This window comes from Lemur catta, chromosome 16, assembly GCF_020740605.2.
Source record: "Lemur catta isolate mLemCat1 chromosome 16, mLemCat1.pri, whole genome shotgun sequence".
NCBI lineage: Eukaryota > Metazoa > Chordata > Mammalia > Primates > Lemuridae > Lemur > Lemur catta.
The window spans coordinates 14,868,973-14,896,034 of NC_059143.1; the positions used below are offsets into that span (position 1 = coordinate 14,868,973).

Below are 27,062 nucleotides of genomic sequence, written 5' to 3' on the forward strand. Positions count from 1 at the left end.
AGGGGGATGTCGTGTTAAATTTTGCTGAGATGTTGAGTAAGATGAAAATAGAAAAGTTTGTCCTGGAGATCAGAGTTTAGGTAAAAATAATCAGCTAAATTGTGTGATTTTCTTCAGGCATATTGAGTAATGCTAAGGTTCTTGGTGTTGGGACAGAATTAGCATCATCTTTTAGGTTTCTCTCAGAACTTTTCTTTGTTCACTGAGGAAGTCAGTTGTATCTGGTGTTTCATCAGGCACGGTGCCCTGCTGTGCGGAAGCACAATGGCGACGGTATTACTAATCGGATTTAGCCTCTTCAAATCTCCCTCTTGCAGGAAATTTCCTCCTAGACCAGCCCCCGACGCCCTCCGCAGGCGCACGGCAACCTCCAGCCGCCAGGGGCCGCAGTCGCGCTCTTTGCGGCCGGAAGGGAGCGCGGCCCAGCGCGGCCTCGGCGTTTCCGCCGTGCGTCTGTAGGGCTCCGCGCGCTCTTTACGTCCGGAGCCCCCGCCATAGGCGTTTCCGGCCATTCATACTTCCAGTCGGTCTGTCCTCGGTTGTTGGATTCTGTTGGCTCTCGGACCCGAAGGGTGACGGCGCCGCTAGGATGAAGCTTGTGAGGTGAGGAGGTGACCATGCGGGGTGATGGCTGTGAAGGGAGCTTTTGGACCGAGTCGGGAGGCGAGGCTGCCCCAGTTCCTGGAGGCGGGAAAGCCGCGTGCGCGCGGCCTGCTACCGGCCTCCGGCGCCCGCCGCTTCTGCGCCCATCTTGGCCTCGCCGCGGGTGCTCGAGCCCGGGGTTCAAATGGGGTCGTGCGGGGATCGCGCGTGTCTTCCCAGAGATGAATGTAAGGACCGAGCCGTTTGTTCCCACCTAGTGGCTTAGAGGCCTTCAAAGTGCAGCGCATGGGACGCAGCTCCCTCTTTCGGTTAGTTACCGGTTTTCATTTTGAGTGGAACTCTGGTCGCTCAAGAGTACTTGGAAGCTTCATGAATTTGCATGGAAATAATGAAATCGTTTGCAAAATGAGAAGGGGACTTCTGGCTTCATAAGTTTTGTTTTTTAAGTTCATTTTTGATACTCCCTAGATTTAGAATTGTTTATTCGACCTGTATTTCCCGTTAAGGTAGGCTTTTGATTAGGAAAATCTCCCAATATGGGGCAGAAGTCATCATTTTCCGTAATTGTGGCTGATTATAGGTATTTCTCTTGTTTTATTTCTGTAGATTAGTTGAATCTACTGAAGACTTGTTTAGTGATTTGAATAATCCTGAACTACCTAGAAAGAGATTTGGTTTTGGTGTTTTTCCTTGAGGTTGAGCCTGGAACATAGCAAAGGTTTCCAATAACTAAGCCAGCAACTATAAATATTTAGCTAGTTTCTTTCCTGTTGAGTCAAGGATTGTCAATGTCAACCAGTTACTGGGCGCCTGTTACCTACGTGCGCTGGTAATAGAATTTTTTAAAAGGCGGAGTCCCTGCCTGGTTGGAGCTTTTCTGTTTAGTAGTGAAGACAGACAAGTAGATAACTTCTAATATGTTTGAAATAATACATAAAACTCTAAATATTATATTGAAGTTTAGGCTTTTTTTTTTCCTTTTTTAATTTAAAATTTTATCTTCATTTTGCTTAGTGCTACTTGTCACTGACTTGAATCCTTGTTCCTTTTTATTACTGGATAGTAATCCATTGTATATTTAAAAGTTACATATTTTGTTTAAAACTACTTTAAACTTTGTTGTACAGGTCTTTTGTGGACATAAGCTTTCATTTCTCTTGGGTAAATGCTTACAGTGGAGTTGGTGGACCATAGCATAGATATGTGCTTAGCTTCATAAGAAACTGCCAGACCATTTTCCAAAGTGGTTGTGTCATTTTACACTCCCACTAACGATATGTTAGAATTCCAATCATGCTTGCTCCACATCCTTACCAACATTTGTTGTTTGGTCACTCTTTAATTTTGGTCATTTTAATGTGTGTGTAGTGATATCATTATCTTGTTAGGGTTTTTTGGGTTTTGGATTTTTTTTTTTTTTTTAAAGAGACGAAGCCCCTGTAGCCGAGACTGGAGTTGCAGTGGCACAGCGATAGCTCACTGCAGCCTCTTGAGTAGACTATGACTGATGATGTTGAGTATTTTTCACCTGCTTATTGGCCGTTCATGTATATTCTTTTGTAAAGTGTCTTTTCAGATTGTTTGCTTACTTTGTGTCTTTTCTTTTTATTACTGAGTTGTAGGAATTGTTTCTATTCCTGGATACCAGTTCTTTGTCAGATACATTTTCTCTTAGTTTGTGGTTTGCTTGTTCATTTCCTTAATAGTGTCTCTTAATGAGCATAAGTTTATTTTGAGAAAGTCTTAATTTATTTTTTATGATTCTGGCTCTTTGTTTACTGTTAAAGAAACTTTAGTCTACCTTCAAACCATGAAGATATTCTCCTATGTTTTCTTCTAAATGCTTCATAATTTTAACTTTTATGTTTTGGTCCACGATCTAGCTTGAATTAATTTTGGGAAATGGTGTGAGTTAGTGGTCCAGGTTGATTTTTTTCTATAGGGATTTCCAGTTATTCCAACATCATTTGTTGAAAAGGCTTTCCTTTGCCCATTGGACTTCTTTGGCTCTTTTGCAGAAAATAAACCACATAAACGTGGGTCTATTTTTGGTGCTCAGTATTCTGTTTCGTTGACCTATTTGTTGTTCCTATATCTTTTTGTTGTTGTTGTTGAGACAGTCTCATTCTGTTGCCCAGGCTAGAGTGCCATGGCGTCAGCCTAGTTCACAGCAATCTCAAACTCCTGACCTCAAGCAATCCTCCCGCCTTGGCCTCCCAGAGTGCTAGGATTACAGGCGTGAGCCACTGTGCCCGACCTCTTCTATCCTGATTCTTGTAGTTTTAACCTGTGTATATATCTGTGTATATATTTCTTTAGTCACCTAATTTGTCTTTCTGGAGATTGTATTTTTGTCTCTTGTGTCTAAAATCTTTCTGAATATCTGCCCTAGGTTCTCAAAATATGACTGTGACCCTGGCACACAACTTCATTGATGAAAACCCTTCAGTAGCTCTCTTAGCAGAATTGTTTAACAAAGTGTAGGGCTTTTCCATGAAAGGAACCTAATACTTCCCTACTCACATTTTTGAGCTTAATATTACATCAGTAGTATCTATAATTATTCCGTGCTTTTTGCTGTTTCTTACCACTATGCCTTTACTTTTGCTTCTTTTTGCTACATATTTCCACCTTTTCAAACTTCTTATTAGAAGTCTACTAAGATCCGACTTGCTTCTCCCCATTCTACATTATATTAGTGGGAAAACCTGTCTGTATCTCTGTTGCATTCTACAATTTAGTTATTTTTACATACATTTTTATGTATCTGAGCTTCCTACTAGACTTTGAGCCCTTTGCAATCTTAGTCTTGTTCATATTTAATCTTCATTACCTAGACAAGGACTACCACATAATAGCTAATGATGAATACTATTTATCAAAGAAATATCCTTAGACTTGCTAGAATGTATTTTTAGAGGCCTCTTTGGTTAATTTCTGGTTTTCCTTTTACTTCCATACAGCAGATTACCTGATTACTAAAGTATTTTATTTTTACTTTAATCCTGCCTGCTTCTAAAAATGATTTGTAGAACTTTTATAGTAAAAGTTATTACTGACTGGGACAATCACAATAAAAGATAAAAATAAAAACAAAAACTTTATGGTGGAAGAAAACCATTGGTTCAAAATTCTAGGCACATATAGTTATAATTGATAAATTTAGAGCTGAATTAGATAATTCCTGTTTGGTGAAGTAAAGCAATACTGACTGAAAGAAATTTTTTCTTGACATCATATATGAAAAGAGATTCATGACATGAATCCTTTTAAAGTCTGGGGCTTATTCTATCAAACCCCAAGTAATTTCCCCTTTTGTGATAGCTGTCTGTACCAGTAAAACAAGTGATGTTTTAAGATTGGTTTTCCTTTAATCATTGAAACATTTCAGCCAACATTATGCAATAATCCAGGATTAAATGTAGAGGTCATCCGTGGTTCATACCTGTAATCCTAGCATTTTGGGAGGCCAAGGCAGAAGGATCCCTTAATGCCAGGAGTTCAAAACCAGGCTGGACAATAGCGAGGCCTTGTGTCTACAAAAATTTTTAAAAAATTAGCCAGGCTTGGTGGTGTACACCTGTGATCCCAGCTACTCAGGACACAGACTGGAGGATCGCTTGAGCCCAGGAGTTGGAGGCTGCAGTGAGCTATGATGATGCCACTGTACTCTAGCCCAGTGCAACAGAACGAGACTTTGTCTCAAAAAAAAAAAAAAAAAAGTGATCTAGAAGAATATTCCCACACATGTAAGGGGTTAGAAAGGGAGATTTTTACTTTATTAATACACATTTAATAAGCATGTAGTCTTTCACTACTAACTGTAATTCTTGATTTCTTTTTCATGGCTGATAATAACCCTAAGATCTTATGTGTCTGGTGTTGAGGTTAAGCTACATAATGGTTTAGAAAATCAAAAATGTCCGGGCCGGGCATGATGGCTCACACGTGTAATTCCAGTACTTTGGGAGGCCAAGACGGGGATAACTTAAGGCCAAGAGTTTAAGACCAGCCTGGGCTATTTGGTGAGACCTGTCTCTACAAAAAAAAATTTTTAATTGGCTGGTTATTGGTGGCGTGCACCTATACCCCTGGCTACTCTGGAGGCTGAGGGAGGAGGATCGCTTGAGCTCAGAAATTCAGGGTTACAGTGAGGTATGATTATGCCACTGCATTCCAGCCTGGGTGATAGAGTGGGACCCTGTCTCTTAAAAAATAAAAAGTTCAAATGACAGTTTGTTAGTGTTATTATGTTCCTTCATAAATATTGAGAGAAAGCTGAAATTGTTATGCAGAGTGTTAAAGGTGAAAATTCATAGTTTTATTCTTTTTTTCCTTTTTGTAGATTTTTGATGAAGTTGAGTCATGAAACTGTAACCATTGAATTGAAGAATGGAACACAAGTCCATGGAACAATCACAGGTATGGAGGTTGGACTTCTTTTAAAACACTTTTGGTTTTTTAAATTCTCTCCCACCTGCAAACCAGAATTTTTTTTTGATTGCTTAATGAATTTTTTTGTTTTTTTATGTGTGTTTTTTTGAGACAGAGGCTCACCCTGTTGCCCGGGTTAGAGTGAGTGCCAAGGCGTCAGCCTAGCTCACAGCAACCTCAAACTCCTGGACTCAAGCAATCCTTCTGCCTCAGCCTCCTGAGTAGCTGGGACTACAGGCATGCGCCACCATGCCCGGCTAAGTTTTTCTATATATATTTTTAGTTGTCCATATAATTTCTTTCTATTTTTAGTAGAGATGGGGTCTTGCTCTTGCTCAGGCTGGTCTCGAACTCCTGACCTCAAGCGATTCACCTGCCTCGGCCTCCCAGAGTGCTAGGATTACAGGCATGAGCCACCGCGCCCGGCCTTGATTGCTTAATGAATATTAATTGTATAGATCCTGACTTTTTTTTTGTTGGAATTATTTAATTGATCTTATGTAAGCCGCACCTTAAGTATCTGTGCTACAACCAAACTGAATTCCCCAGGTTATCTTGTTTTACAGCTTTTATGCCTTTGCTTGTGTGTGTTCCTCTGCCTGGCATGTTGCTTCTTCTAAAATACATTTTAAACTTTTTCTTCTATTAAGATTTTATGTTTCCTGTTAGATTGAGGTTAGAGGGTAGAATTTTCATTTCTGATTATCTTGGGTAAAAAATATGGGAAAGGGAGGAGTGGTTCAGGGAACCATAATTTTACTTCACTAAGGCAATCATTGTTTTGTTGTTTTATCATAGCTTCTTTTATTTCTTCTTGATTACCTGGGGATTGGTTTCATTTTTGTTTGTTTTGGTTTTTATGGCAATCACTGTTAGCATAACATTTTGGAGTATTTTCTTAATTTTTAAATCTTTACTTTGATGATATTGTGTATTTAATATTTAAAGTCCACTGCTATTTCCTCATAGTAGGTATTACCAAAAATTGCAAAATTTCAAAAGAATTGATGAGCCAAATGAAAAAAAAAATGGTATCTTAGCATATATTCCCACTGTGAAATATTTAAATTATAAATTTATAAAACAATTTTTTAACATGTAAATCTAATATCTGTGTAAGCAAAGAGAAATGTAAAGTATTAAACATACTATTGGTGGGCATGCTAGGACTTTGCAATACCAGTTGCTGTGGAAGGAAATCAGTACAGTATAAGGTCATGATATAGTCTGTGACCATATCTGAGGAAGTATAATTGCTGTCCTGTTAAAAATTCCATAAACAGTGATTTAGTCTGCTCTCTCCAGAGCACTATTAGATGTGTGGAGGAGCCAGAGTATTGTTCTTGACTTTTAAGAACTCAAAATCTAGTGATGGAAGACACAAACACAAATAATGTAAGCCATGGTTTGCCTAACATATAGAAAGCACTTAATAAATGGATGTCCCAGGAGAAAAGTTGGCAGTAAATTGAGGGAGCAAAATCTAGTGAAAATCCAATTCCCTCCTGTTGAAATAGAAAAACTCAAACTGTTTCCTCTGCTCTCACAACACCACCACCAGCAACCAACACAGCAGGCTTCTGGGACTGAATGTGGGGGTGATTCTCCCCACCACCAAGCAAGCCATCCGTTCTTTTTGAGACAGTCTCACTCTGTCAATCTTGGTAGAGTGCAAGTGGCATCATCATGGCTCACTGCAACCTCAAACTCCTGGGCTCAAGCGATCCTCCTGCCTCAGCCTCCCAAGTAGATGGGACTACAGGCCCACACCACCACACCAGGCTAATTTTTTCTATTTTTGGTAGAGATAGGGTCTCTCAGTCTGGTCTCAAACACCTGAGCTCAAGCAGTCTCCCACCTTGGCCTCCCAGAGTGCTAGGATTACAGGCATGGGCCACTGTGCCAGCCAGACCATCCGTTCTACACTGAACACTAACTGGGTGTCTTTCGATTCAATTCTGACACCGTCCATCTGGAGATAGCATCAGATCCCACAGGTTAAGGGCTCAGTCCCCAAGATTCACTCCCACCCCCACCCTCACACACACCAGTTGCAATTCTGGGCCTCTTACTTCTGACTCACTGGCTTCAAGTTGGGGTTTCATGACCCCTTCTTCGAGTTCGATGAATTTACTAGAGTCGTTTATAGAACTCAGGGAAACATGTTTACTGGCTTATTATAAAGGATGTTACAAAGGATACAGATGAAAAGATGCGTAAGGCAAGGTATGTGGGAAAGGGTGAGGAGCTTCCATGCCCTCCCAGGGCATACCACCCTCCAGGAATCTCCCTCCATGTGTTCAGCTGTCCAGAAGCTCTCTGAACCCCATCCTCTTTGGCATTTTACAAAGACTTCATTGGATAGGGATGATTAACAACCATGTAGAAATGCGATTGGACCAAAAGGGTATGATCTAATACTAATAGATTGGGGAAACCCAGCAAGGCCTATCTGTTCAGTTTCTTCTTGGCTTCTCTGTGCAGCATTCCTTTCTCCAGGGTATGGGGCGAGACCCCCTCTGAATTTGAGGGTCTTATGACCCACAATCAGAAAGGTGAGAGGCCGGGCGCGATGGCTCATGCCTATAATCCTAGCACTCTGGGAGGCTGAGGCAGGTGGATTGTTTGAGCTCAGGAGTTTGAGACCAGCCTGAGCAAGAGCAAGACCGTGTTTCTACTAAAAATAGAAAGAAGTTATATGGACAGCTAAAAGTATATATATAGAAAAAATTAGCCAGGCATGGTGGCACATGCCTGTAGTCCCAGTTACTTGGGAGGCTGAGGCAGGAGGATTGCTTGAGCCCAGGAGTTTGAGATTGGTGTGAGCTAGGCTGACGCCACAGCACTCTACCCTGGGCAACAGAGTGAGACTCTGTCTCAAAAAAAAAAAGGGGGTGGGGGGGAGATCAGAGTCTTGCCTGGGACTGGTGAAAAGAGAACAGGGAAAGGTTAGAGGGAGATTCTGTTTTCTGAGGCCTAAAGTGTCCCAACATTATAACAAAGACTGTGGGAGTTAGGAGCCAGGAAACGTGGATGAAAACTAATCGATGTAAATATATATATATGTGTATATATATCGTAACATCACACCTCCCCACTGACAACCACTATTGCAAATTTCTCCCTTCTTATGTGAATATATAGTATACAAATATGTGAATACATATTCTTTTAGTCTTCACAATGAGGATAATCATACTATCTACCATAGGGATATTGAGGATTAAATTAAAATGACTTAGCATTGATGTTCCTGGAACAGAGAAAGTTCATAAATCTTTCTCTCTCCCTTCATGGATCAAGGTCCCCAAATTAATTTTAGGAAAGAAGAACTCTTTAACTGGGAGGAAGGAGGAAAGGATTAGTAATATGGAAAAATTTGAGATGGATTTTGGAAAAGTTGAGAGAATTCATGTTTTCTGGCCTTAACTTTCAAATGAAAGAAATTAACTAAGTCTTTAGTTATTCCATTTGTTTAAGTATAATTTGGTAAAGGCTTCAATAATCAGGTGTTTCTGTTATAATGCCTTATATTCACCCTGAAAACCTCTGCTTTGTGTTTTGTAAAATCTCATACTAAAAATAATATTTTAATGGGAAAAGCAAGTTATGGCAGACCACTCAAAACCTGTGCAACTTTGAAATCAAAGTAGTAACAAAGATATAAAGCACAATTAAGAAGACATCTTTAATTCCTTGTTATAAGGAAAAATACTGCAGTACATGTAGCGGCTGTACTTTAAGAGCAAAGGTAAGGATAACTTGCTGGAATAGGGGGTGTAAGGAAGTTACAGAGACAGTGGGAGAACCACGCAACACACACCTGCCAAACCTGAGGTAGGAGGAGGAAGGATACAGGACAGTGGGCATAAAACCTGTATACCAATCATGTTCCTCCCTGGCTTGCTGTATTCACTTCTGTAAGCATACCTAACTGTACCTAACATTAGTGTATTAGGAAAAATCTACAGGAAGGAAAGACTGCTGCTGGTTTATACTGACATATTCCCCCCATTTCCCGATTGTATATGTGCTAAATTGTGTTATGGATATTAATTCTGTAGAAAGACGGTATTCTTTTATAAATAAAGTATTTCCTGTGGCTCAGTAATTAGTTGCCTTCCTTATCATGCTAACAGTTGCCCAATTTTTTTCCTCTTTAGGTGTGGATGTCAGCATGAATACACATCTTAAAGCTGTGAAAATGACCCTGAAGAACAGAGAACCTGTACAGCTAGAAACACTGAGTATTCGAGGAAATAACATTCGATATTTTATTCTACCAGACAGTTTACCTCTGGATACACTACTCGTGGATGTTGAACCTAAGGTGAAATCTAAGAAAAGGGAAGCTGGTAAGTTTGAAACATTAGAAACATTTTTGCAAATGGTATATTTATACCCTACTCCACTATTCAAAATATAAACATTTGAGAACAACACAGGTTGGTTTGTTTGAAATTTCCTATAATTGCCATGAGTACATATGGTATTTATTATAGTTCCTGGTGTTGTTATTAAAAAGACTGATGCCTGGCCGGGCGCGGTGGCTCACACCTGTAATCCTAGAACTCTGGGAGGCCGAGGCGGGAGAATAGTTCGAGGTCAGGAATTCGAGACCAGCCTGAGCAAGAGCAAAGACTGGTGCCTGTCCTGTCCAAAGGATTGATTGTTTCCTATACTGTTGTGCACAGCCTTGTCATCCACCCTCCCCACTTTGGAAGATTTGGAGATGGACACTTTATTCCTGATAGTCTGAAATTCCTTAATGACTTGGCATTGGGTACCTCTGCCTCCCATTTTGTAATAATTTCTTCCCTTTTGCTTGCTCCATTCTTCCTGGAATTCTTAATAATTGGGCCTTCTGCTTATCTAATTCTTATCTTTTCTCTCATTTTTCTGTTTGCCTTTTTCTTCTATTTTCTGAGAAATTTTCTTGACCTTCTTCCAGTCGAGCACATACTTAGTTTTCAAGCCTCCTTGTTCTCTGATCATTTTTCATAGAATTCTGTTCTTGTTTTATGGATATAATGTTTTTTTCTTGTCACTGGTAGGATATTTTGCTGTTTGAAGTTTTATTCTGTACTTGGCATTGTTTTCTATGGTTTCTTTTTTTATTTGATCTCTTTATTTGGTCTTTTACATTAAAGGCTATACTTAAGTATCTTGAGACCTTTAGCCATCTATTATTATTTAACAATGACCCTAAAAAGGGAATTTCTGGGGAAGGAATCTGGACTTATTATCTAGGGGGGGCGACTGTAAGGCTGTTCAGAAATGAGTCGGTCTCCTCACTGAGGAGACCCAAAATTTCAGGATCTGGAAGTCTTTTTCTAGAGCTGGTTTTCTCATGAAAAGATTCGCCTACCTTAGGAGACATATATCTGATGGCCAGGAACAGGGCAGGAGAAAAGGTCTGGGTGTTTTGTAGAAGTTCATTTAATATAGTGAGTTTGGAATTTTTTTGCCCTGTACCCACAAGAAATATACTTTGCGTCACGACCACACATACATATAACTGAAAGTCTCAGGAAGAATTGGTGTTAATACATACAAATGCCCTTAAATTTCCTATTCTGTTCTATCTCAGTTAAAAAAAAAAATCTGGCCTTTTTTTATGCCCTTCCTTTTGCTTTCCCTTTACTGCGACAATGGGTCCAGTCCTCATCTGTGGCATATGTATCATGCTCTGTAAACCTATATCTTGCTTTTGCCCTATAATCCTATTTTTGTCTCCTCAGTAAAGCTCATTTTTGTGTTTGCCTTTAAAAAAATCTGGTTGCAACCCATAGGTTAAAAACATTAATATAACCCCTCTCTCCCTTCCCATCAGCCCTGTGCCTTACACTGTTCTCTGCTTTGCTAGTACAGTCCACCCTTGATATCTGCAGGGGATTGGTTCCAGGACCTCCTGCAGATACCAAAATGTACATATGCCCAATTTCCTTTTGTAAGATGGTGTAGAATTTGTACCTCATATAGTGTAAATGCTGTGTAAATAATTGTTTGGGGAATAATATTAATAACAAGGGGAAAAGTCTGTACATGTTCAATATAGGTACAGCCATCCTTCTTCCCCCCTACCCTCCACATATTTTTGATCTGTGGTTGGTTGAAGCCACAGAGACAGAACCCATGTATATGACAGCCTTTCTGCTTCAATGTTTTTAGGTTTACAGTGCCTTTTTTTTTTTTCTTTAAACAGAGTCTTGCTCTGTTGCCCTGGGTAGAGTGCAGTGGTGTCATAATAGCTCACTGCAGCCTCAAACTCCTGGACTTAAACGATCCTCCTGCCTCAGCCTACAAAGTAGCTGGGACTACAGGCACACACCACCATGCCTGGCTAATTTTTTCTGTTTTTAGTAGAGACAGGGTCTCACTCTTGCTCAGGCTTGTCTCGAACTCCTGAGCTCAAGAGATCCTCCAGCCTTGGCCTCCCAGAGTGCTAGGATTACAGGCATGAGCCACAGCGCTCACGCCCTTTTTCTTTCCTCTCTGCCTGTCAGGGAAATAATGATAGGGAGAAGTGGCCGATCTGATCTACACAGGAATTATGAACCATTTTTTCTGTTTTTAGCCACCTGCCTCATATCATCTCCTTGCATCTAAGGTCCTAAATTTTTCAGAAGTTATTCTTCTCCCCCTGCCTTTTTTTTAAAAAAGAAAAGAGATAGGGTTCTTCCTCTCACCAAGGCTGGAGTGCAGTGGCACATTCGTAGCTCCCTGTAACCTCGAACTCCCAGGCTCCAGGGATCCTTCTGCCTCAACCTCTCCCGAATAGCTAGGACTACAGGTGCCTGCCACTATGTCCAGCTGATTTTTCTTTTTCTTTCCTTTCCATTTCCTTTCTTTCTCTCTCTCTCTCTCTCTCTTTCTTTCTGTCTCTCTTTCTTTCTTTCTCTTTTTTTCCTTTCTTTTCTTTCTTCTCCCCTCCCCTCCCCTTTCCTTCTTAAGTGAAGCAATGGGAGTGGAGAAGGAACAAATGAATCTGTAATTGGTTGTGATCAATCAGGCTGTACTCCGCCTAGCCTGATTTTTTGTATTTTTTGTAGAGACAGGGTCTTGCTCTTGCTCAGGCTGGTCTCTGACTCCTGGCCTCAAGCATTCCTCCCACCTTGGCTTCTCAGAGTGCTGGGATTATAGGCATGAGTCACCCTGCCTGGCCCACATGTTGCATTTATAACAGTTGTTATATCTCCTTAGTTTCCTTTAATCTGTGGCAGCTTGCTTCTCAGTCTTTTGTGTTTCACGATCTCGGCACTTTTGAAAAGTACTGACCAGTTATTTTGTGGAATGTCCCTCAATTTGGGTTTTAGGTATACTCTTTATTGCTTTGAATGGTAAGACTAGAATCAATGTGTATAAATTTAGAATGTGACTGACTTCAGTGCCATGTCAGGCTACACTAATATTCATGGCCATCCAAAGCTGACATAAGTTCATTTGGGTGTGATGTTGAGCTAGAGTTAGGATGACCAGGTAACAAGGATATTGATTATGATTCGGTCAAATGACTTTTAAAGGAATGGATTTTGAGAGAAAAAGACATGGGGCAGAATTACGGAGTAGAAACTAAATACAAATGTAAACTGTTTTGCTAATTATTTTATAACCACAGTACATTATTACTACAGAGAATGACCTGTATAAAACACAATAAAGGTTCAAACATTCAGGTGTTCCCTTAGCAAGGCTGAAAATTCAGTGTCTGCTATTTGGAATTTGGGCTGCAGTCCTTGTTTTTGGATGGATCACAAGGTGTGTGCACAGTCCATGCTTTTAACCAGATTTGAGCAGAAGAATTGCCACTTGGCCCAAGTAGAAGTAGATGAAGTGTTTGGTTTCATGTGTCATGTAACTATCAGTGTTCCTCCCCATAATGCAGTGCCAGGTGAGATTGTACTTCTTGTCAAACTCCTTCTAGATATGGGCTGCATTGTCCTTTTCTGTGTTATATTAATGTTTCTCCAGTGCCTGAGCAGCACACTCCACAGAGTTCTGTTGCATCTCTTCTAATATGTCTGCACTTTTGATTGTGGCCTTTCAGTGGCACATGGTTACCATGGAGAAGGGGCTGGTTGACTGCAAGGGTCTCCTGGGTGAGGTGCTAGCACAGCTCAAGTCCGTGAGAGCTGGGGTAGCTACCGACCATTGGCACATCTCCAAATGACCTTTAAGGTTCTGAAGACTTACGAGATTGTTATTTGGTGTAATGTATTTAAACTTTCTTGGTTTTGAAGTAATTGCTTGGATTCTGTTCAGTAACCAAAAATCTGGCACAAGGTGTTTATGTTCTATTCTTATTGATAGATCTCTTCCATCTTGTGAGCGGTTCAAGTCATTTGTGATTCATTTTGTGGTGAATTTGAAACATGATAAAAAGGAAAAATATTTTAAAACTTGACAAATTTCTCACTAAATAAATTTAAATGAAACAAATATGTAATAAAGAATCTCCCTAGGCCAACAGTTCTGGTTCTGCATGATGATGAGTTGGGGGCTGGAGGGAAGCTGAGGTCTAAGATTTGAGGGAAGTTAGTTAAACTTGACTGAAGCTGCTAATGAAGAGCGATAAAGCGGTGGGGGAAGGTGTGTGTGTCAGTGCTGTTTGTACTGGCCAGGTAACATTAGTGCAGGAGAGAATTTAACTTGCTTTATTTTTCTCTTCCCTCAGTTGCAGGAAGAGGCCGAGGTCGAGGCAGAGGAAGAGGACGTGGCCGTGGCAGAGGAAGGGGGGGTCCTAGGCGATAATGTCCGTCAAGATTACTGTTTCAAAGTGATAAGTGATTGGGATATTTTTTGTACAGGTTTTGTTTGTTTGTCAATTTTTAATAAACATAAATGTGGGACAGAGTTGTCTTTTGATTATGTCAAAGTTTGAGTAGCTTCCTGTACATTGATGAAGTTACCACAGTGAGAGCTAAGAATTTCTGCTAGATCTAAGAACATCATTCTTAGATGATCAGGGTTTAATTTTTTTTTTTTTTTTTTTTGAGACAGAGTCTCTGTTGCCCAGGTTGGAGTGAGTGCCATGGCGTCAGCTTAGCTCACAGCAACCTCAAACTCCTGGGCTTAAGCGATCCTACTGCCTCAGCCTCCCAAGTAGCTGGGACTACAGGCATGTGCCACCATGCCTGGCTAATTTTGTCTATATATATTTTTAGTTGGCCAGATCATTTCTTTCTATTTTTAGTAGAGACGGGGTCTCACTCTTGCTCAGGCTGGTCTCGAACTTCTGACCTCGAGCCATCTACCGGACTCGGCCTCCCAGAGTGCTAGGATTACAGGCATGAGCTCCCGCGCCCGGCCAGGGTTTAATTTTTTGAACTAAAATTTTTTTGACTATATATAGAATATAAACCCTTTAACTTGTCATACACTGAGTATTCATTTTTATTGCTTTACTCTGACTTTACTCTGAAACCTATCTACAGGTAAAGTAAGAACTTGGTATTTCAGAAACTAAAATGCTTTTGGAATGGGGTCTAAAATTGATTCTCCTTTTCTGAGTTTTACTCTCTGGAGACTTAGGTTCTTGGTAAAAGATGATAGTCATCTTCTAAATCAGGGGTTATTGTTTTGGAGGATTTTTTGTCTTAATGGAGACAGGGTCTCACTTTGTCACCCAGGCTGGAGTGCAGTGGCATGATCATGATCATGATCATAGCTCACTGCAGCCTCAAACTCCTGGGCCCAAGTGATCCTCCTGCCTCAGCCTCCCAAGTAGATGGGACTACAGGTGCATGTCACCATGCCTGGCTAATTTTTGAAATTATTTTTTTTTTGGCGAAGATAGGGGTCTCTGCCAGTGGAAACCAGGCTGGTCTCAAACTCCTGGTCTCAAGCAATCTTGCCTTGGCCTCCCAAAGTGTTGGGATTACAGGTGTGAGTCACTGTGCCCAGCTCTTTGGCTTTTTTTTGTTTGTTTGTTTGTTTGTATTTTGAGACAGAGTCTTGCTCTGTTGCCTGGTAGAATGCCATGGCATCAGCTTAGCTCACAGCAACCTCAAACTCCTGGGCTGAAGTGATCCTCTTGCCTCAGCCTCCCAACTAGCTGGGACTACAGGCACGCACCACTGCACCCGGCTACTTTTTTTAATATTTTTAGTTGCCCAGCCAAATTTCTTTCTATTTTTAGTAGAGATGGTGTCTTACTCTTGCTCAGGCTGGTCTTGAACTCCTGAGCTCAAACAGTCCTTCCACTTCTGCCTTCCAGAGTGCTAGGATTACAGGCCTGAGCCACCACACCCGGCCCACTTTGGCTTTTTAATAGGTTCTCAATAGAATATAGTTTTTTCTCTTGAGTTGAAACTACAGATAATGTTCACTGGATTATCAGTACGAGCAGTGTTGAAACCTGTTAATGTGGAACGTACCTGTCAGTGGCTCTTTCATCAAGCACTTTTATAAGGGGTCTTTTAAGAACAAAAGGAAAAAGACCTACTTTATTTGACAGAAAAACTATTCTTTCCAATTGTTAGTGAGGATTTTAAAAAATTGTTTTAATTCGTTAAGCTTTAGAGAAAAATACTCTGAGTGCATACAATTCCTCATAAAAGCTTACTACCGTTTGTATGCTAAGGTAAAAAACCTAACTTTGAGGATGTGGAGGGCCTAAATCTATATTTTCACTTCATTATGCATGTAGGTTTTTGTTTGTTTTTTAAATAAGAAGGAAATTTTCTGCAAAGATGGTTAACTTTAAAAAAAAATTAGGTCCTGTAAGAGGGTTGTATAATTTGAGAGATAGCAAGAGGGTGGGAGTGGAGGGTGTGTTTTAAAGAAGTTACTATAAAATTTCTGAACATGTATTTCTAAGTTTCTTTGTCTCATCAAGTAAATTCAAATACTTTTTGATTTTTCCACAATTGATATGTTTCTTCTGTTGCTCATAAGTCATTGAAGTTATCAAGTAGTAATTAGCTAGTTTTTCACAAATTATCCAGCAGTGGTTAAACGGTTTTATCACAAATTCTATGATCCAAAAGGGAGCATGCGTGAAATTCATGATGATTAAAACCTTATATCAGCCTCTTTGCTGTCTTCACAACCACATGAGAGGACCTAGAGGGAATTTCTAATGACTCAGACCCCTTAGGAAACTCAGAAAAAGTCACCACTCATCCCCTTTTTGTGGGGTCTTCTGTTTTCCTCATGATGTCTAAAGAGTCATTCCTCTCAGGTGCAGAGCAGAGATGAGACAAGATCAATCATTCTCCCTACCCTGGGACATCTACGTATTTGATTCTTCCTTAACTCCCTTTTTCTCTTCAAACATTCACCTTAAGTAAAATGTTGATTTTTCTGGGCACTACCTGTTGTCTCACAAGATTGTAACCATTGGCCTCACTGCACACCCCATTCTTCCTTTCTTTCTGTATGCCCTGTCCTCTTCAATACTGAGTTCTCAAATCCCTCTTCAGTGAGCACAGGTCACAGATGCTTCTGTTTTTGCTTTTTCTGGGAGCGTCCTCCGACTTTAGCTTAATAAACCTCCGTGGATTGGGGGGAAAAAAAGCTATGAATATTCTTTGATAATAAATACATTAAAAATTGAGCTGGCATTACAAGATAACAACCAATATGTAATTTTTCTCCATACTTTTTGTAAGTTAAGCTGGGAAATATTTGGATTTCATTCTTTTCCGTATTCTGATCTGTTGGAACTGCTGTTGGTAGGAGCACCAACAGATCAGAATATGCCAAGCAGAAGACAAAAGGACCCCTGTAGTGCAGTGCAGCAAGATAGGAGATTCAGAGAAGACCCTGCATGAGTAGTGAATAAACATGATTTGCTTCTGCCCTCATGGAGCTTATAGACTAAAATGGAAGCAGATACTACGTAAAAATTGGAGCCGGGTACCATTGCACACTTATAGTCCCAGCTACTTGGGAGTATCACTTGGAACCCAGGAGTTCAAGGCTATAGCGTTCTATGATTGCACCTATAGCCCTCCGGCCTGTGTAACATAGTGAGACCTCTCTCTTAAAAAAGCAAATAAAATTTTGGGCCAGGTTCGGAGGTGAACATGCATAATCCCAGCTACTTGTGAGTCTGAGATGGGAGGATTGCATGAGCCCAGGAGTTTTGAGCAGCCTGGGCAACATATTGAGCAGCCTGGGCAGCCCTGTCTCAAAAAATATATAAATAAAATTAAATGAAAATGCCATATAACAAGATTTTTTGTTAATAATAATTTACATTAGTTTATATAAAACAAACTATGTTTTATTTTGAGAGTTTTCATGTCTAGGATGTTTGCAGTGTGAAACCAATCTGGTGACAGTTTAAATATGGGAATAAACCACAGTGGTTACTAGATTGAATTTATTCCACTAGAAGTCATCAATTTTTACATGAAAGGGCTTTATGTGAGCAAAATGCTATTTGAACTAACTGCTATCATTAGCTATAAGGGAAGCAGTGCAGTATGAATAGAAAACAGGTTAGACTTTAATATGCTGCTTTTGACACCCCACCAAAGGCATACAGAATCTTAGCACTGCTGCATTTTGCACACAACTGTTAACATTTAAAGATTGAGATTTAAAAAAAGTTACTATGAGTATAGCTAGAACACCCTAAAGTGAAATAATAGAAAATCAAATTTTACAGTATCTTTTAATCTAGCATAATTATGTTGGGTTATGTAAAGATGTCTTAGTATTTTGAAATGTGTTAATATAGTCAGCAATCAAACAAAATTGTGTATTGCCTATGATAAATGCTACGTAACATTTAGTAACAGCACTTGTTCCTGAAGACCTAACCTAGAAGATACCTCCATATAACATGAAGAATGTCTGTCATAAACCAGTAGTGGACATTTTCTAGAGACATTAAAAGTATGTCTGATATTGGTCTTTATTATTTAATATGAAATTCTTGTGGCTCTACAGAATAAATACTTTTGAAAAGGAAGAGAAATTTTGCAACATTGAGATCTTTTTGTGTGAGAACATGATAGTGCTGTCTTTATCTGAACCAGCTTAGTACAGTTTTAAAGCTTTGTGTATGTATTTCACATATTTTGAGGAAGGTTAGTATATAATGAGTTTCTGTTTACAAAGAAAAGAATAGTGGCAAAGTCTCTAGATGTCCCATGTAATCAATTCTCGCTATTCACAGTAGTTATCTCATGTAAAGTTGCTGTGAATACTGAACCATTGCTCCCAAGCCTTTGGTCACAACATTCTCATCAACCGATCAATACGTAACCTTGTTTTATGTGTTTTTCTGTTTGCATGAACAAAGCTTATCTAGTACGCTTATTTTATCCAAAAGGTACATCACAGCCTTCTTGAATTTAGGAACAGTAGATTGCAGTAAACCTTGGGACCATTTTAAACAATGAACTCTCCAACAAAAATGCAAAAATGTGGCTCTAAATAGACCATGGAAAGGACATTTGTTTACAGCATGAGAACTGAAACCAGAAGGCAGAACACTTCGTCCAGTGTCAGCTGGGAATGTGCATATCCACACATGACTGAAAGTGCTGCAAGTATTGATTTTGGTTGGTGTTACAAATAAATTTTAGCAAGTGGGCAACTCCCAAATACAGAATCCATGAATAATTAGGATCTGCCATATTTAACATAAATTTTGATAAGATTATACGTAAGTATTTTATGTGTTTTGTTACTATTTACACCATTCTGCTTGAATTCTAACTATATTTCATTTATTCTAAGATGGACTTTAATTTAAAAATTTTTCATATCTCTGACATTGGGATGCATCTTAAATAGCATAAATTCAGATTTGGCATTTAAATTAGCAGGCATTTTTTCTTTGTTAGTACATAAAATAACCATGTATCTGAAAATCGATGTCTTAGATTTGATGAACTATGGAAATTCTAGTCTGGTTCATTTAGTCTTAAGTAGAGGTTACTATTATACAACCACTTTGTGCTGAAAGTTTAATATGCATTGTGAATTCGCAAAGAGAGTAAGATTTTCCATGTCTCTAGAACTCTGTAATTTTCCTATCTTGTGGAACAGTGATAAAAATCAGTTTTAGCCTTTTTTAAAAAAAATTCCTGAGTCATAAAACCAAGAACAGTACCATATTCCAGGGTATAGAAGACTGAACAGTATAAAGATACTAGTTCTTTCTATTACTCGATTTTATGTAATTATCCTGGTGAATTTTTAAATAATTTATTGATAGTGTGCAAACTGATGTACTTAATGCTTATTCTATGCTAGGTTTTTTCCATTAATTTGTAGATTATTAATACAGTTGCCATAAAGGGATTTCTTTTAAATTGATAATATTAAATACTCTTATCATTTGACAAATACAGTTGTTTCTCGATACCAGTGAGGGGTTGGTTCCAGGATCCCCTGTAGATACCAAAATCTGTGAATGTTCAGCTGGGCGTGGTGGCTCACACCTGTAATCCCAGCACTTTGGGAGGCCCAGACAGGAGGATCGCTTGAACCTAAGAGTCCAAGACCACCCTGGGCAACATAGCAAGACCCCAACTATATAAAAAATTTTTTTAAATTAGCTGGGCATGATGGCACAAACCTGTAGTACTAGCTACTTGGAGGCTGAGGCAGGAGGATTGCTTGAGCCCAGGAGTTCGAGGATGTAGTGTGCAATGATTGCGCCTGTCAGTAGCCACTGCACTCCAGCCTAGGCGACATAGCAAGACCCCATCTCTGAAAAAGAATCGAAAGATATGCATGAGAATGACTGATGAATTCAGGAAAGCAGTTACCTCTGAGGGATGGAACAAGGAGGGGAATTGTAATAGAAAGGACACTACTGAGTTTTGAGCTAGGTAATGTTCTGTTTCTTAAACTGGATGATGGGCCGTAAGAAATTGCTGATATGTGATTGGCCTATAAAAACAGTTTCATATGGTTCAGCTTACTATTTCTGTGCATTTTATATCTACAATATTACACAATTTTCAAAGCTGTGCTTGAAAATTTGGTTGAAGGACAATAAATAAACAGAGTCTGAGTACTCTCACCCTAGCAATTTTATCCTGGAAAATGACATTGGGAAGTGTGGGCATCAGACATTTGCCATATTTATGTTTGATGAATAAAACTAAAGGTGTTAGGAAAGTTTCAGAGGCCTAGGTATTATTAGCCTGTGGTGCACTAGTAAATATTAATATTTAACAGTTTGTAGCCTTTGCTGACTTTCATACCGTGGTGATTTCAAACTACCAAGATGAAATTTTGAAATTTGGCTCTTGCACGCTGGTATCTGACACTGTGACTATCTCCCGACATTCATAAACGAAACAAACAAGCTGTTTTCTCTCTGTTCTTAATTGAATGATAAACAGCTCATTGTTAAGCTGCAGAATTGGAGGTAGGTTTGGTGTAGTTGGTTGATGCAGGTCCTGGCAGTTAAGAGTGATACATATGAAATCCAATAAAACCCTCTGCTTTGAGTGGTTCACAGGGTCCCCATTTGTAGGCCTTTCTGGCCAATTCTCAACTTTTGACTTTCCTGGACCAAATTGCCTCAAGATTGACTATCTTGGGACAACCTAAATTCTCATCCCCTTAATTCCTCTACAGCTCAGATTTTACTGGCTCTGCTACCTCTGGCTGCCTGTTTTAGCAACAGAAACAAAAGGTGATACCTTTTATTTAACTTTAAGTTAAGTAGACTAAGGTCTGTAATAACATGTCTGTTGAAGCATAGAAAGGCAAGAAAATTTTCCTGTTGATATGTAGATAAACTCGTCATTCATTTAAGAATAGGTCCTATAGATCCAAGAGTGAATGACAATCTTAATAAACACCCATAGGATACAAACCATTAAGTTGTATTTCTTTCTGGTGAATACTCAAGATAAACTTCTTGCAACTGGCATAACTAAATTAGTTTGACTTGGTATAGAGAATATTATTTATGTCAGTCATTGGAAGATACTGTGTAGTTCAAGTTAGTATAACAGAAGAGCTGATTCTAAGTTATTAGAAGTTAGTAAATTTTTCCCCTCTAGATTTAAGCTTTATTTTTTTCTTTTTAATTTACAGAAATTTATTTGGCTCACAATTCTTGAGGTTGGGAAGTCTAAGCCTTATTTTCTATAATTTACTTTTAAATCTTTATGTTTGAATTTTTACTGCCATTTATTTTCTTTTTTTTAACAGCTTTATTGAGATACAATTTACATACCATACAGTTTAGCCATTTTTTTTTTTTCTTTTTTTGAGACAGGGTCTCACTTTGTTGCCTGGGCTAGAGTGAGTGCCGTGGCATCAGCCTAGTTCACAGCAACCTCAAACTCCTGGGCTTAAGCGATCCTACTGCCTCAGCCTCCCGAGTAGCTGGGACTACAGGCATGCGCCACCATGCCCAGCTAATTTTTTCTATATATATTTTTAGTTGTCCAGATAATTTTTATTTCTATTTTTAGTAGAGACGGGGTCTCGCTCAGGCTGGTCTTGAACTCCTGACCTCGAGTGATTCACCTGCCTTGGCCTCCCAGAGTGCTAGGATTACAGGCGTGAGCCACCACGCCCGGCTAGTTTAGCCATTTTTAAAGGGTACATTTCATTTATTCATTCATCAGTTGATAGACTTTTGGGTTATTTCTATACTTTGGCTATTATGGATAATATTCCTGTGAATATTCATGTGCAAGTTTCTGTTGACATATGCTTTCAGTTCTCTTGGGTATACACTTAAGAATGGAATTGCTAGATCATATACTAACTCTATGTTTAATACTTTGAGGGACTGATGAACTATTTTCCAAAGTGGGTGCACCATTTTACATTTCCAACATTAATACATGGGATTTCCCATTTCCACATCCTCACCAACACTTTTTATTATCTGACATTTGAATATTATCCTTTTTTGCTGTACAACAGCAAATGCAATATCCATATTGTGCCAACTTATTGCTTAAAGAGACCAAATAACTTCTGGGTTTGAATAGCAATTTTTTTCTCCAAGATATTGTTGCTTTATAAAACATGATAATCTTACATTAAAACCACTGTAATGAAGATCACATTTCCATCTGTATAAAGTCATGCTCAGGAAAATCAAACACCAATTAGATTTTTACCTGATTCTTCCCTAGGACTTCTAGTAAGGAACACACCATACGAGGTCAGCCTGTCGGGAGAGGAGGTAGGAAACAATCCCATATCTCTTGACTGAAATAGGCTTCCAATAAGCTATGTGCTCTGGAAACAAAATATGTCTATCAGCTCTTGTTCCAAATCACTGCCATATCTCATAATAATTGGCCCTTGTCTACTGGCTGCAGGGGAGCAATAAGTCCTGGAGGAGTGGAACTGCAAGGCAGCTAAGGCCACGATTGTCCTGTGTTCACTAACAAACAGCCTTCATAGTGACAGAGCCGGCCATTTGAGGACACAGCTGGCCCTGAGCCTTTCGCTCTGGGGATTTCTCAGGGATTATTTTGATGCATCTGGAGGGGGAAAAAAATCAACCTTTCAATTCTAGAAGCCAAATAAAATACGGAAAGCAAACTGACAAAAACTAATAAGACTAGAGCTTCAATTTCCTTTGTCTTAATCCATAGTTCATCGAATAGCCATTCAACAGCTACTTTTTTCCAGTAAGAGCCTTCTAAATCAGGGATGAGATTTTGCAATTTCAGTGACAATAAAGGTGCCAGCAGATGTTTCCAATTAAACAAGAGTCACTTCCACATGTGCTCCATTTCACATGCTGATCTACATCAATCACTTCACAGTCTGAACCTGAATTCTATTCTGAAATGTTAAGATTTGAGTCAGGGGCCTGGCATTTGTTTTTATTGGGTACTTCCCCACTGCAGAATTAAAGTATTTGATAATTATTTTTTGTTCTTGCTGGAAATAGTGTACATCATCTGAGGGATTTGGCTACTATGGATTTGAATACACTGGTTGCTGCTATAGTTTGGGTGTTTGTCCTTCCAAATCGCATGTTGAAATTTGATCCCCAGTGTAGGGGGGCGGCTAATGGGAGATTTTTGGGTCTTGGGGATGGATCTCTCACAAGTAGATTAATGTCTCCTTCAAAGGTGAGTTCTCACTCTATTAGTTCCTACGAGCACTGGTTGCTAAAAGGAGCCTGGCACCGCACACTCTGGCTCTTTTGCTTCCTCTTGCCATGTGGTCTCTGCACATACTGGGTTCCCTTCAATTTCTGCCATCAGTGGAAGCAGCTTGTGGCCCTCACCAGAGGCAGGTACTCAGTCTTGAACTTTTCCAGCCTTCAGAATCATTAGCCAAATAAACCTTTTTTTTTTTTTTTTAAGTGACCCAGCCTCAGGTATTCCTTTATAGCAATGCAAACAGACTGGTAGGTAAAAGGAAACCAATAAACTCTTTGGGGGAACTGTATTAGGATTCTCCAGAGGAACAGAACCAATAGGCGATATATAGAAAGAGATTTATTATAAGGAATTGGTTCGTGTGATTATAGAGGCTGAGAGGTCCCATGATCAGCCATCTGCAAGTTAGAGACCGAGGAAAGTGGGTAGTGTGCCCCCGAGATAGTTTTGGGCAGGAAACCAAGGCCTGCCCACCATCACCCCCCCCAACCCCCCTCCCCCGGCCCCCTCCCCCAGACCCTCAGGAACACCTTGAGGCTGTAAAACAAATTCTGAAAGCAGTTTCTGGCAAATGTAAAGAGGAAGATTTACATTTCCTTTCTGTTTCTGTCTTCCAGCTCTTTTTAGATGTTTGTGACAAAGGAACCCTGCAGGGTGCCTGCCAGCCTGGGAGAGAAACAGCAGAGAGCAGGGAGAGCTCATGATTGATCTTCAGGTGTTAGGAAATTGCAGGATTAGATATTTTCCTGTTATTCAGCAAGGCTGCTCTTTCGGCGGAGCGGCTTATTTCTCCCCCCCCCCCCCCCCCCCCCCGCTTCCCTGGCAGTCAGTGGGTTCCCAAGCTGCTGGAGAGCTCGTCTGCCCGCACAAGCCCCAAAGCTGCTGCCACCACCGGTGAACTGGGAGCTTTGTGAGGACGAAGCACTGGGCAGCTGGTGCCCTCGGGGTCACTTCCCGTCGCTGCACTCCAGAGCCCAGATGGCAGGCGCCATATTGTTTCTCCACCCAGCTTGCAGCCTTGTCCTCCCCAGGGAGCCTCAGCCCCTCAGTTTTCTCCTCGCTTGTTCCCACACAAACATTTCCCAACTCCAGCCCAGACCATGGGAGCCACAGGGGGCCGGTGGGTCCCAGGGGATCTGCAGGACCCCAGCGTCTGGACATGCTGGGTGGGCTGCCTTCTGGAGAGAGGGACAGAGAGGACCAGAGTGCTGTCTGTCTTCCACTCCGACTGTTTTCTTCCCCTTGTAGGGGGAGATAACCTTGATCTTTCCTGCCAGAGTGTCAGGAAGTCACACACCTCCGCATACCTTACTGCGCCTAACTTTAAACATTTACTGCACCTACAGCCCCCTACCCTCTCTTCCCTTGCGTCTTAACACCACCCCTTAGCCAGCGGGTGAGAACAAGCCCGGGCGGCGGAAATGGGGCCAGTGGGATGCGACGGAGCCGCAGGTCTGCGTTGGGGATGAAAGGTGAGAAAGCCCCTGCAGCGCGCGCCGGCTGGCTGCCCCCTCCTCATCAGAAGTAAAGGTTTGGCCTTGCCGAGACAATCTGCAGTGTCTGACTACTTTCTTAATGACACCGCGGGTCGTTTCCAACACCCTTCCCCTGCCCTGCCCGTGGCTGCTCAGAGACATTGATCTGGGGCTCACCGGAACTGCTTCTCCTCTCTGTTGGTGCATTTACCACACCCGGCCTTCCAGACAGCGCGGCTCAAACCTTTCCAGAATCTTTTTCTCCCCTTCACCTCTCCCACCTGTGGCTGCCAAGAGAGGCAATAGAGCCAATAGAGCCAATAGAGCCACCACGCCAAGGCTTCCACAGAGAATGGGGCTGAGACCTTTCCTACAGCAGACTGAGGCGTGCTGGGACTATGAGCTCCCTGCCCGCTGGCCGTCCCTGGTGCTGCTTGCCAGGGGACTCCATCAGTGCGGGGCATGCCCTGAGGTGCAGGAATATCCAGCCTGCTTGGGCACCCAGTGGGCAACTTGGGTCCAGCGTGCTTCTCCCTGGCATGGTCAGGGATAGATCTTTGGGGACCCAGGGACAGGCCCACAGGTGAGATCCTCTATCCTCAGGTCTCATCAAATTGCTCAGGGGCAAGGAGGGGAGATTTGTGATTGAGTGAGGCCACCATAGCCCCTTCCTGGCAGCTTTGCCCTGAAGCTGGGAGCAGATCTTTGACCCTTGCTAAAACAGATCCCTTGGGAGCTTTGGTGGAGCCTGGGGACACGCTCACCAACCCAGCCCCACCCAGTTGCACTCCCCGACCTGCCTTTTCTGTGGCAGAGAATAAGGACTCACCTGAAGTTCCAGGGCCCCACCCACCACCTGGGGCAATCAAGTGCTTCTGTGGAGGGACTAGAGCCAGTCACAGGACCCCGAAACAATACTGCAGCTTGTTCCTTCTGGCAGGCTCCACCTACTGACAGGGAGGTCAATTTGCACGCCCTTTATAGCATTTACTGATTCAATCATACAGGGTGTAGTTGAGTCTCAACCACAAGCACCACCTGTCTCCAAGATTAAACTGGGCATGCCATTATCTAATCAAAAGAAAATCCAAAAATAAGAAGCAAAAGCTGCTCCAGATGAGAAGAAATCAGTGAAAGATCTCTGCATACTTGAAAAACATAAGACAATAACACTGTACCAAAGGAAACCAACCAAAATGAGAATATTGAAATGACTCACAAAGAATTTTGAATATAGATTATAAGGAAGCTTAATGAAATACAAGAGAAAATACAAACCTAAGGCATGAAACTATAAGAATTCTAGAAGAAAATGTTCAAAAACTCTTATAGACATGGGCCTAGGGGTAAAATGCACACTATCTGGGTGATGGGCATACTTATAACTTTGACTCAAACTTTATAAAAGCAATTTATGTAATCAAAACGTTTGTACCCCCATAACGCTCTGAAATAAAATTAAAATAAAACAAAAACAAAACTAAAAAACCTGGAAAATTACTTGGGTGCGGTGGTGTGTGCCTGTAGTCCCAGCTACTTGGGAGGCTGAGGATCATTTGAGTCCGAGTTTGAGGTTGCCGTGAGCTATGATGACTCCACTGCACTCTAGCTGGGGTGACAAAGTGAGACTCTGTCTCCAAAAACAAAAAAAGAATGTGGTATTTTTGATTAAAAAAAGGCTTTAATTCCCCCTGTTCAAATTATTGATTAACTTTATTAAGCAAAACATTACATGTGGGCTTTTGTTTCCTAAACTGAGAATCATTTCTCCCTCTGTCAAAATGAGATTGGGCATAATGGGTCTCTAAGAACTTCCAACCCCGAAGGTGAATAGGGGCACTATCTACTATAAGGAAAACATGCTACCCTATAAATTCTCCCAATTTAAGTAGAAGGGGATTAGATTTAAAACCTGCAATTGGGGAGTTTGAAACCCCCATTTGAACCTTTGCTTTTTCTGAGGGAGAGGGTATTTAGTCAAGGTAGGGTGGAGGACTGACGGTGTAGCACCAGTGTGCACAAGGGCTCTAGTGTCTTCTGCATTTATGGATATTTCTATTTCCCCTAAAGCATTTGTTGGAAGTCCCCTCTCTATTCTCTTGGAGCATCTCTATTCTGATTTTAAAGTTCTTTTGGTGACTTTCTATGGGGCCTTCAGCCCCTTTGTGCAAGCACCCATTTAAGTTTCTTGCAATCCTCTTTAAGATGGCCTTTCTTTTTGTAATAGTGGCAAACTGATTCCTCTTTGGCTTGTTGTGATCTTTGGGGGGGAATGAAACCCTTGTGACCTTCCAACTTGGTTACTAAGTTGCTTTAGTTGTAAACTCATAATCTTAGAGGCTGTTTCCTTTTCTTTCTTAATAATCATTTGTGACAATTATTCAGCTATGGGCAGAGAAGCCCAAGCCACATTATTTCTTTTTATCAAGGTCACTAAGTCATCATCTAAGCCTTGTATAAATCCAGAATTTAGCAAAATGTCACTTTT

The 27,062-nt window shown here is 40.7% G+C and overlaps 1 protein-coding gene and 1 pseudogene across 2 annotated transcripts; one reads left to right on the forward strand and one right to left on the reverse strand.

The window, feature by feature from the left end:
* The first annotated feature begins 432 nt into the window (after positions 1–432).
* SNRPD1 (small nuclear ribonucleoprotein D1 polypeptide) lies at positions 433–13,886 on the forward strand. 2 transcript variants are annotated; one of them, XM_045527996.1, is made up of 4 exons: positions 433–603; positions 4,949–5,025; positions 9,201–9,392; positions 13,712–13,886. In XM_045527996.1, the coding sequence occupies exons 1-4, from the start codon at positions 590–592 to the stop codon at positions 13,786–13,788; spliced, it is 360 nt and encodes a 119-aa protein (XP_045383952.1). In that variant the 5' UTR covers positions 433–589; the 3' UTR covers positions 13,789–13,886. The 2 variants fall into 2 exon arrangements, with proteins under 2 accessions (XP_045383952.1, XP_045383953.1); XM_045527997.1 differs by having other exon boundaries at positions 439–603; positions 9,324–9,392.
* LOC123621912 lies at positions 12,817–13,092 on the reverse strand (annotated as a pseudogene).
* Positions 13,887–27,062: the final 13,176 nt, after the last annotated feature.

Excerpts from the sequence above, each read along its gene's own strand:
- SNRPD1 (XM_045527996.1), top strand. Across the intron at positions 5,026-9,200 it reads AGTCCATGGAACAATCACAG|GTGTGGATGTCAGCATGAAT; the intron begins GTATGGAGGTTG and ends TTTCCTCTTTAG. Across the intron at positions 9,393-13,711 it reads ATCTAAGAAAAGGGAAGCTG|TTGCAGGAAGAGGCCGAGGT; the intron begins GTAAGTTTGAAA and ends CTCTTCCCTCAG.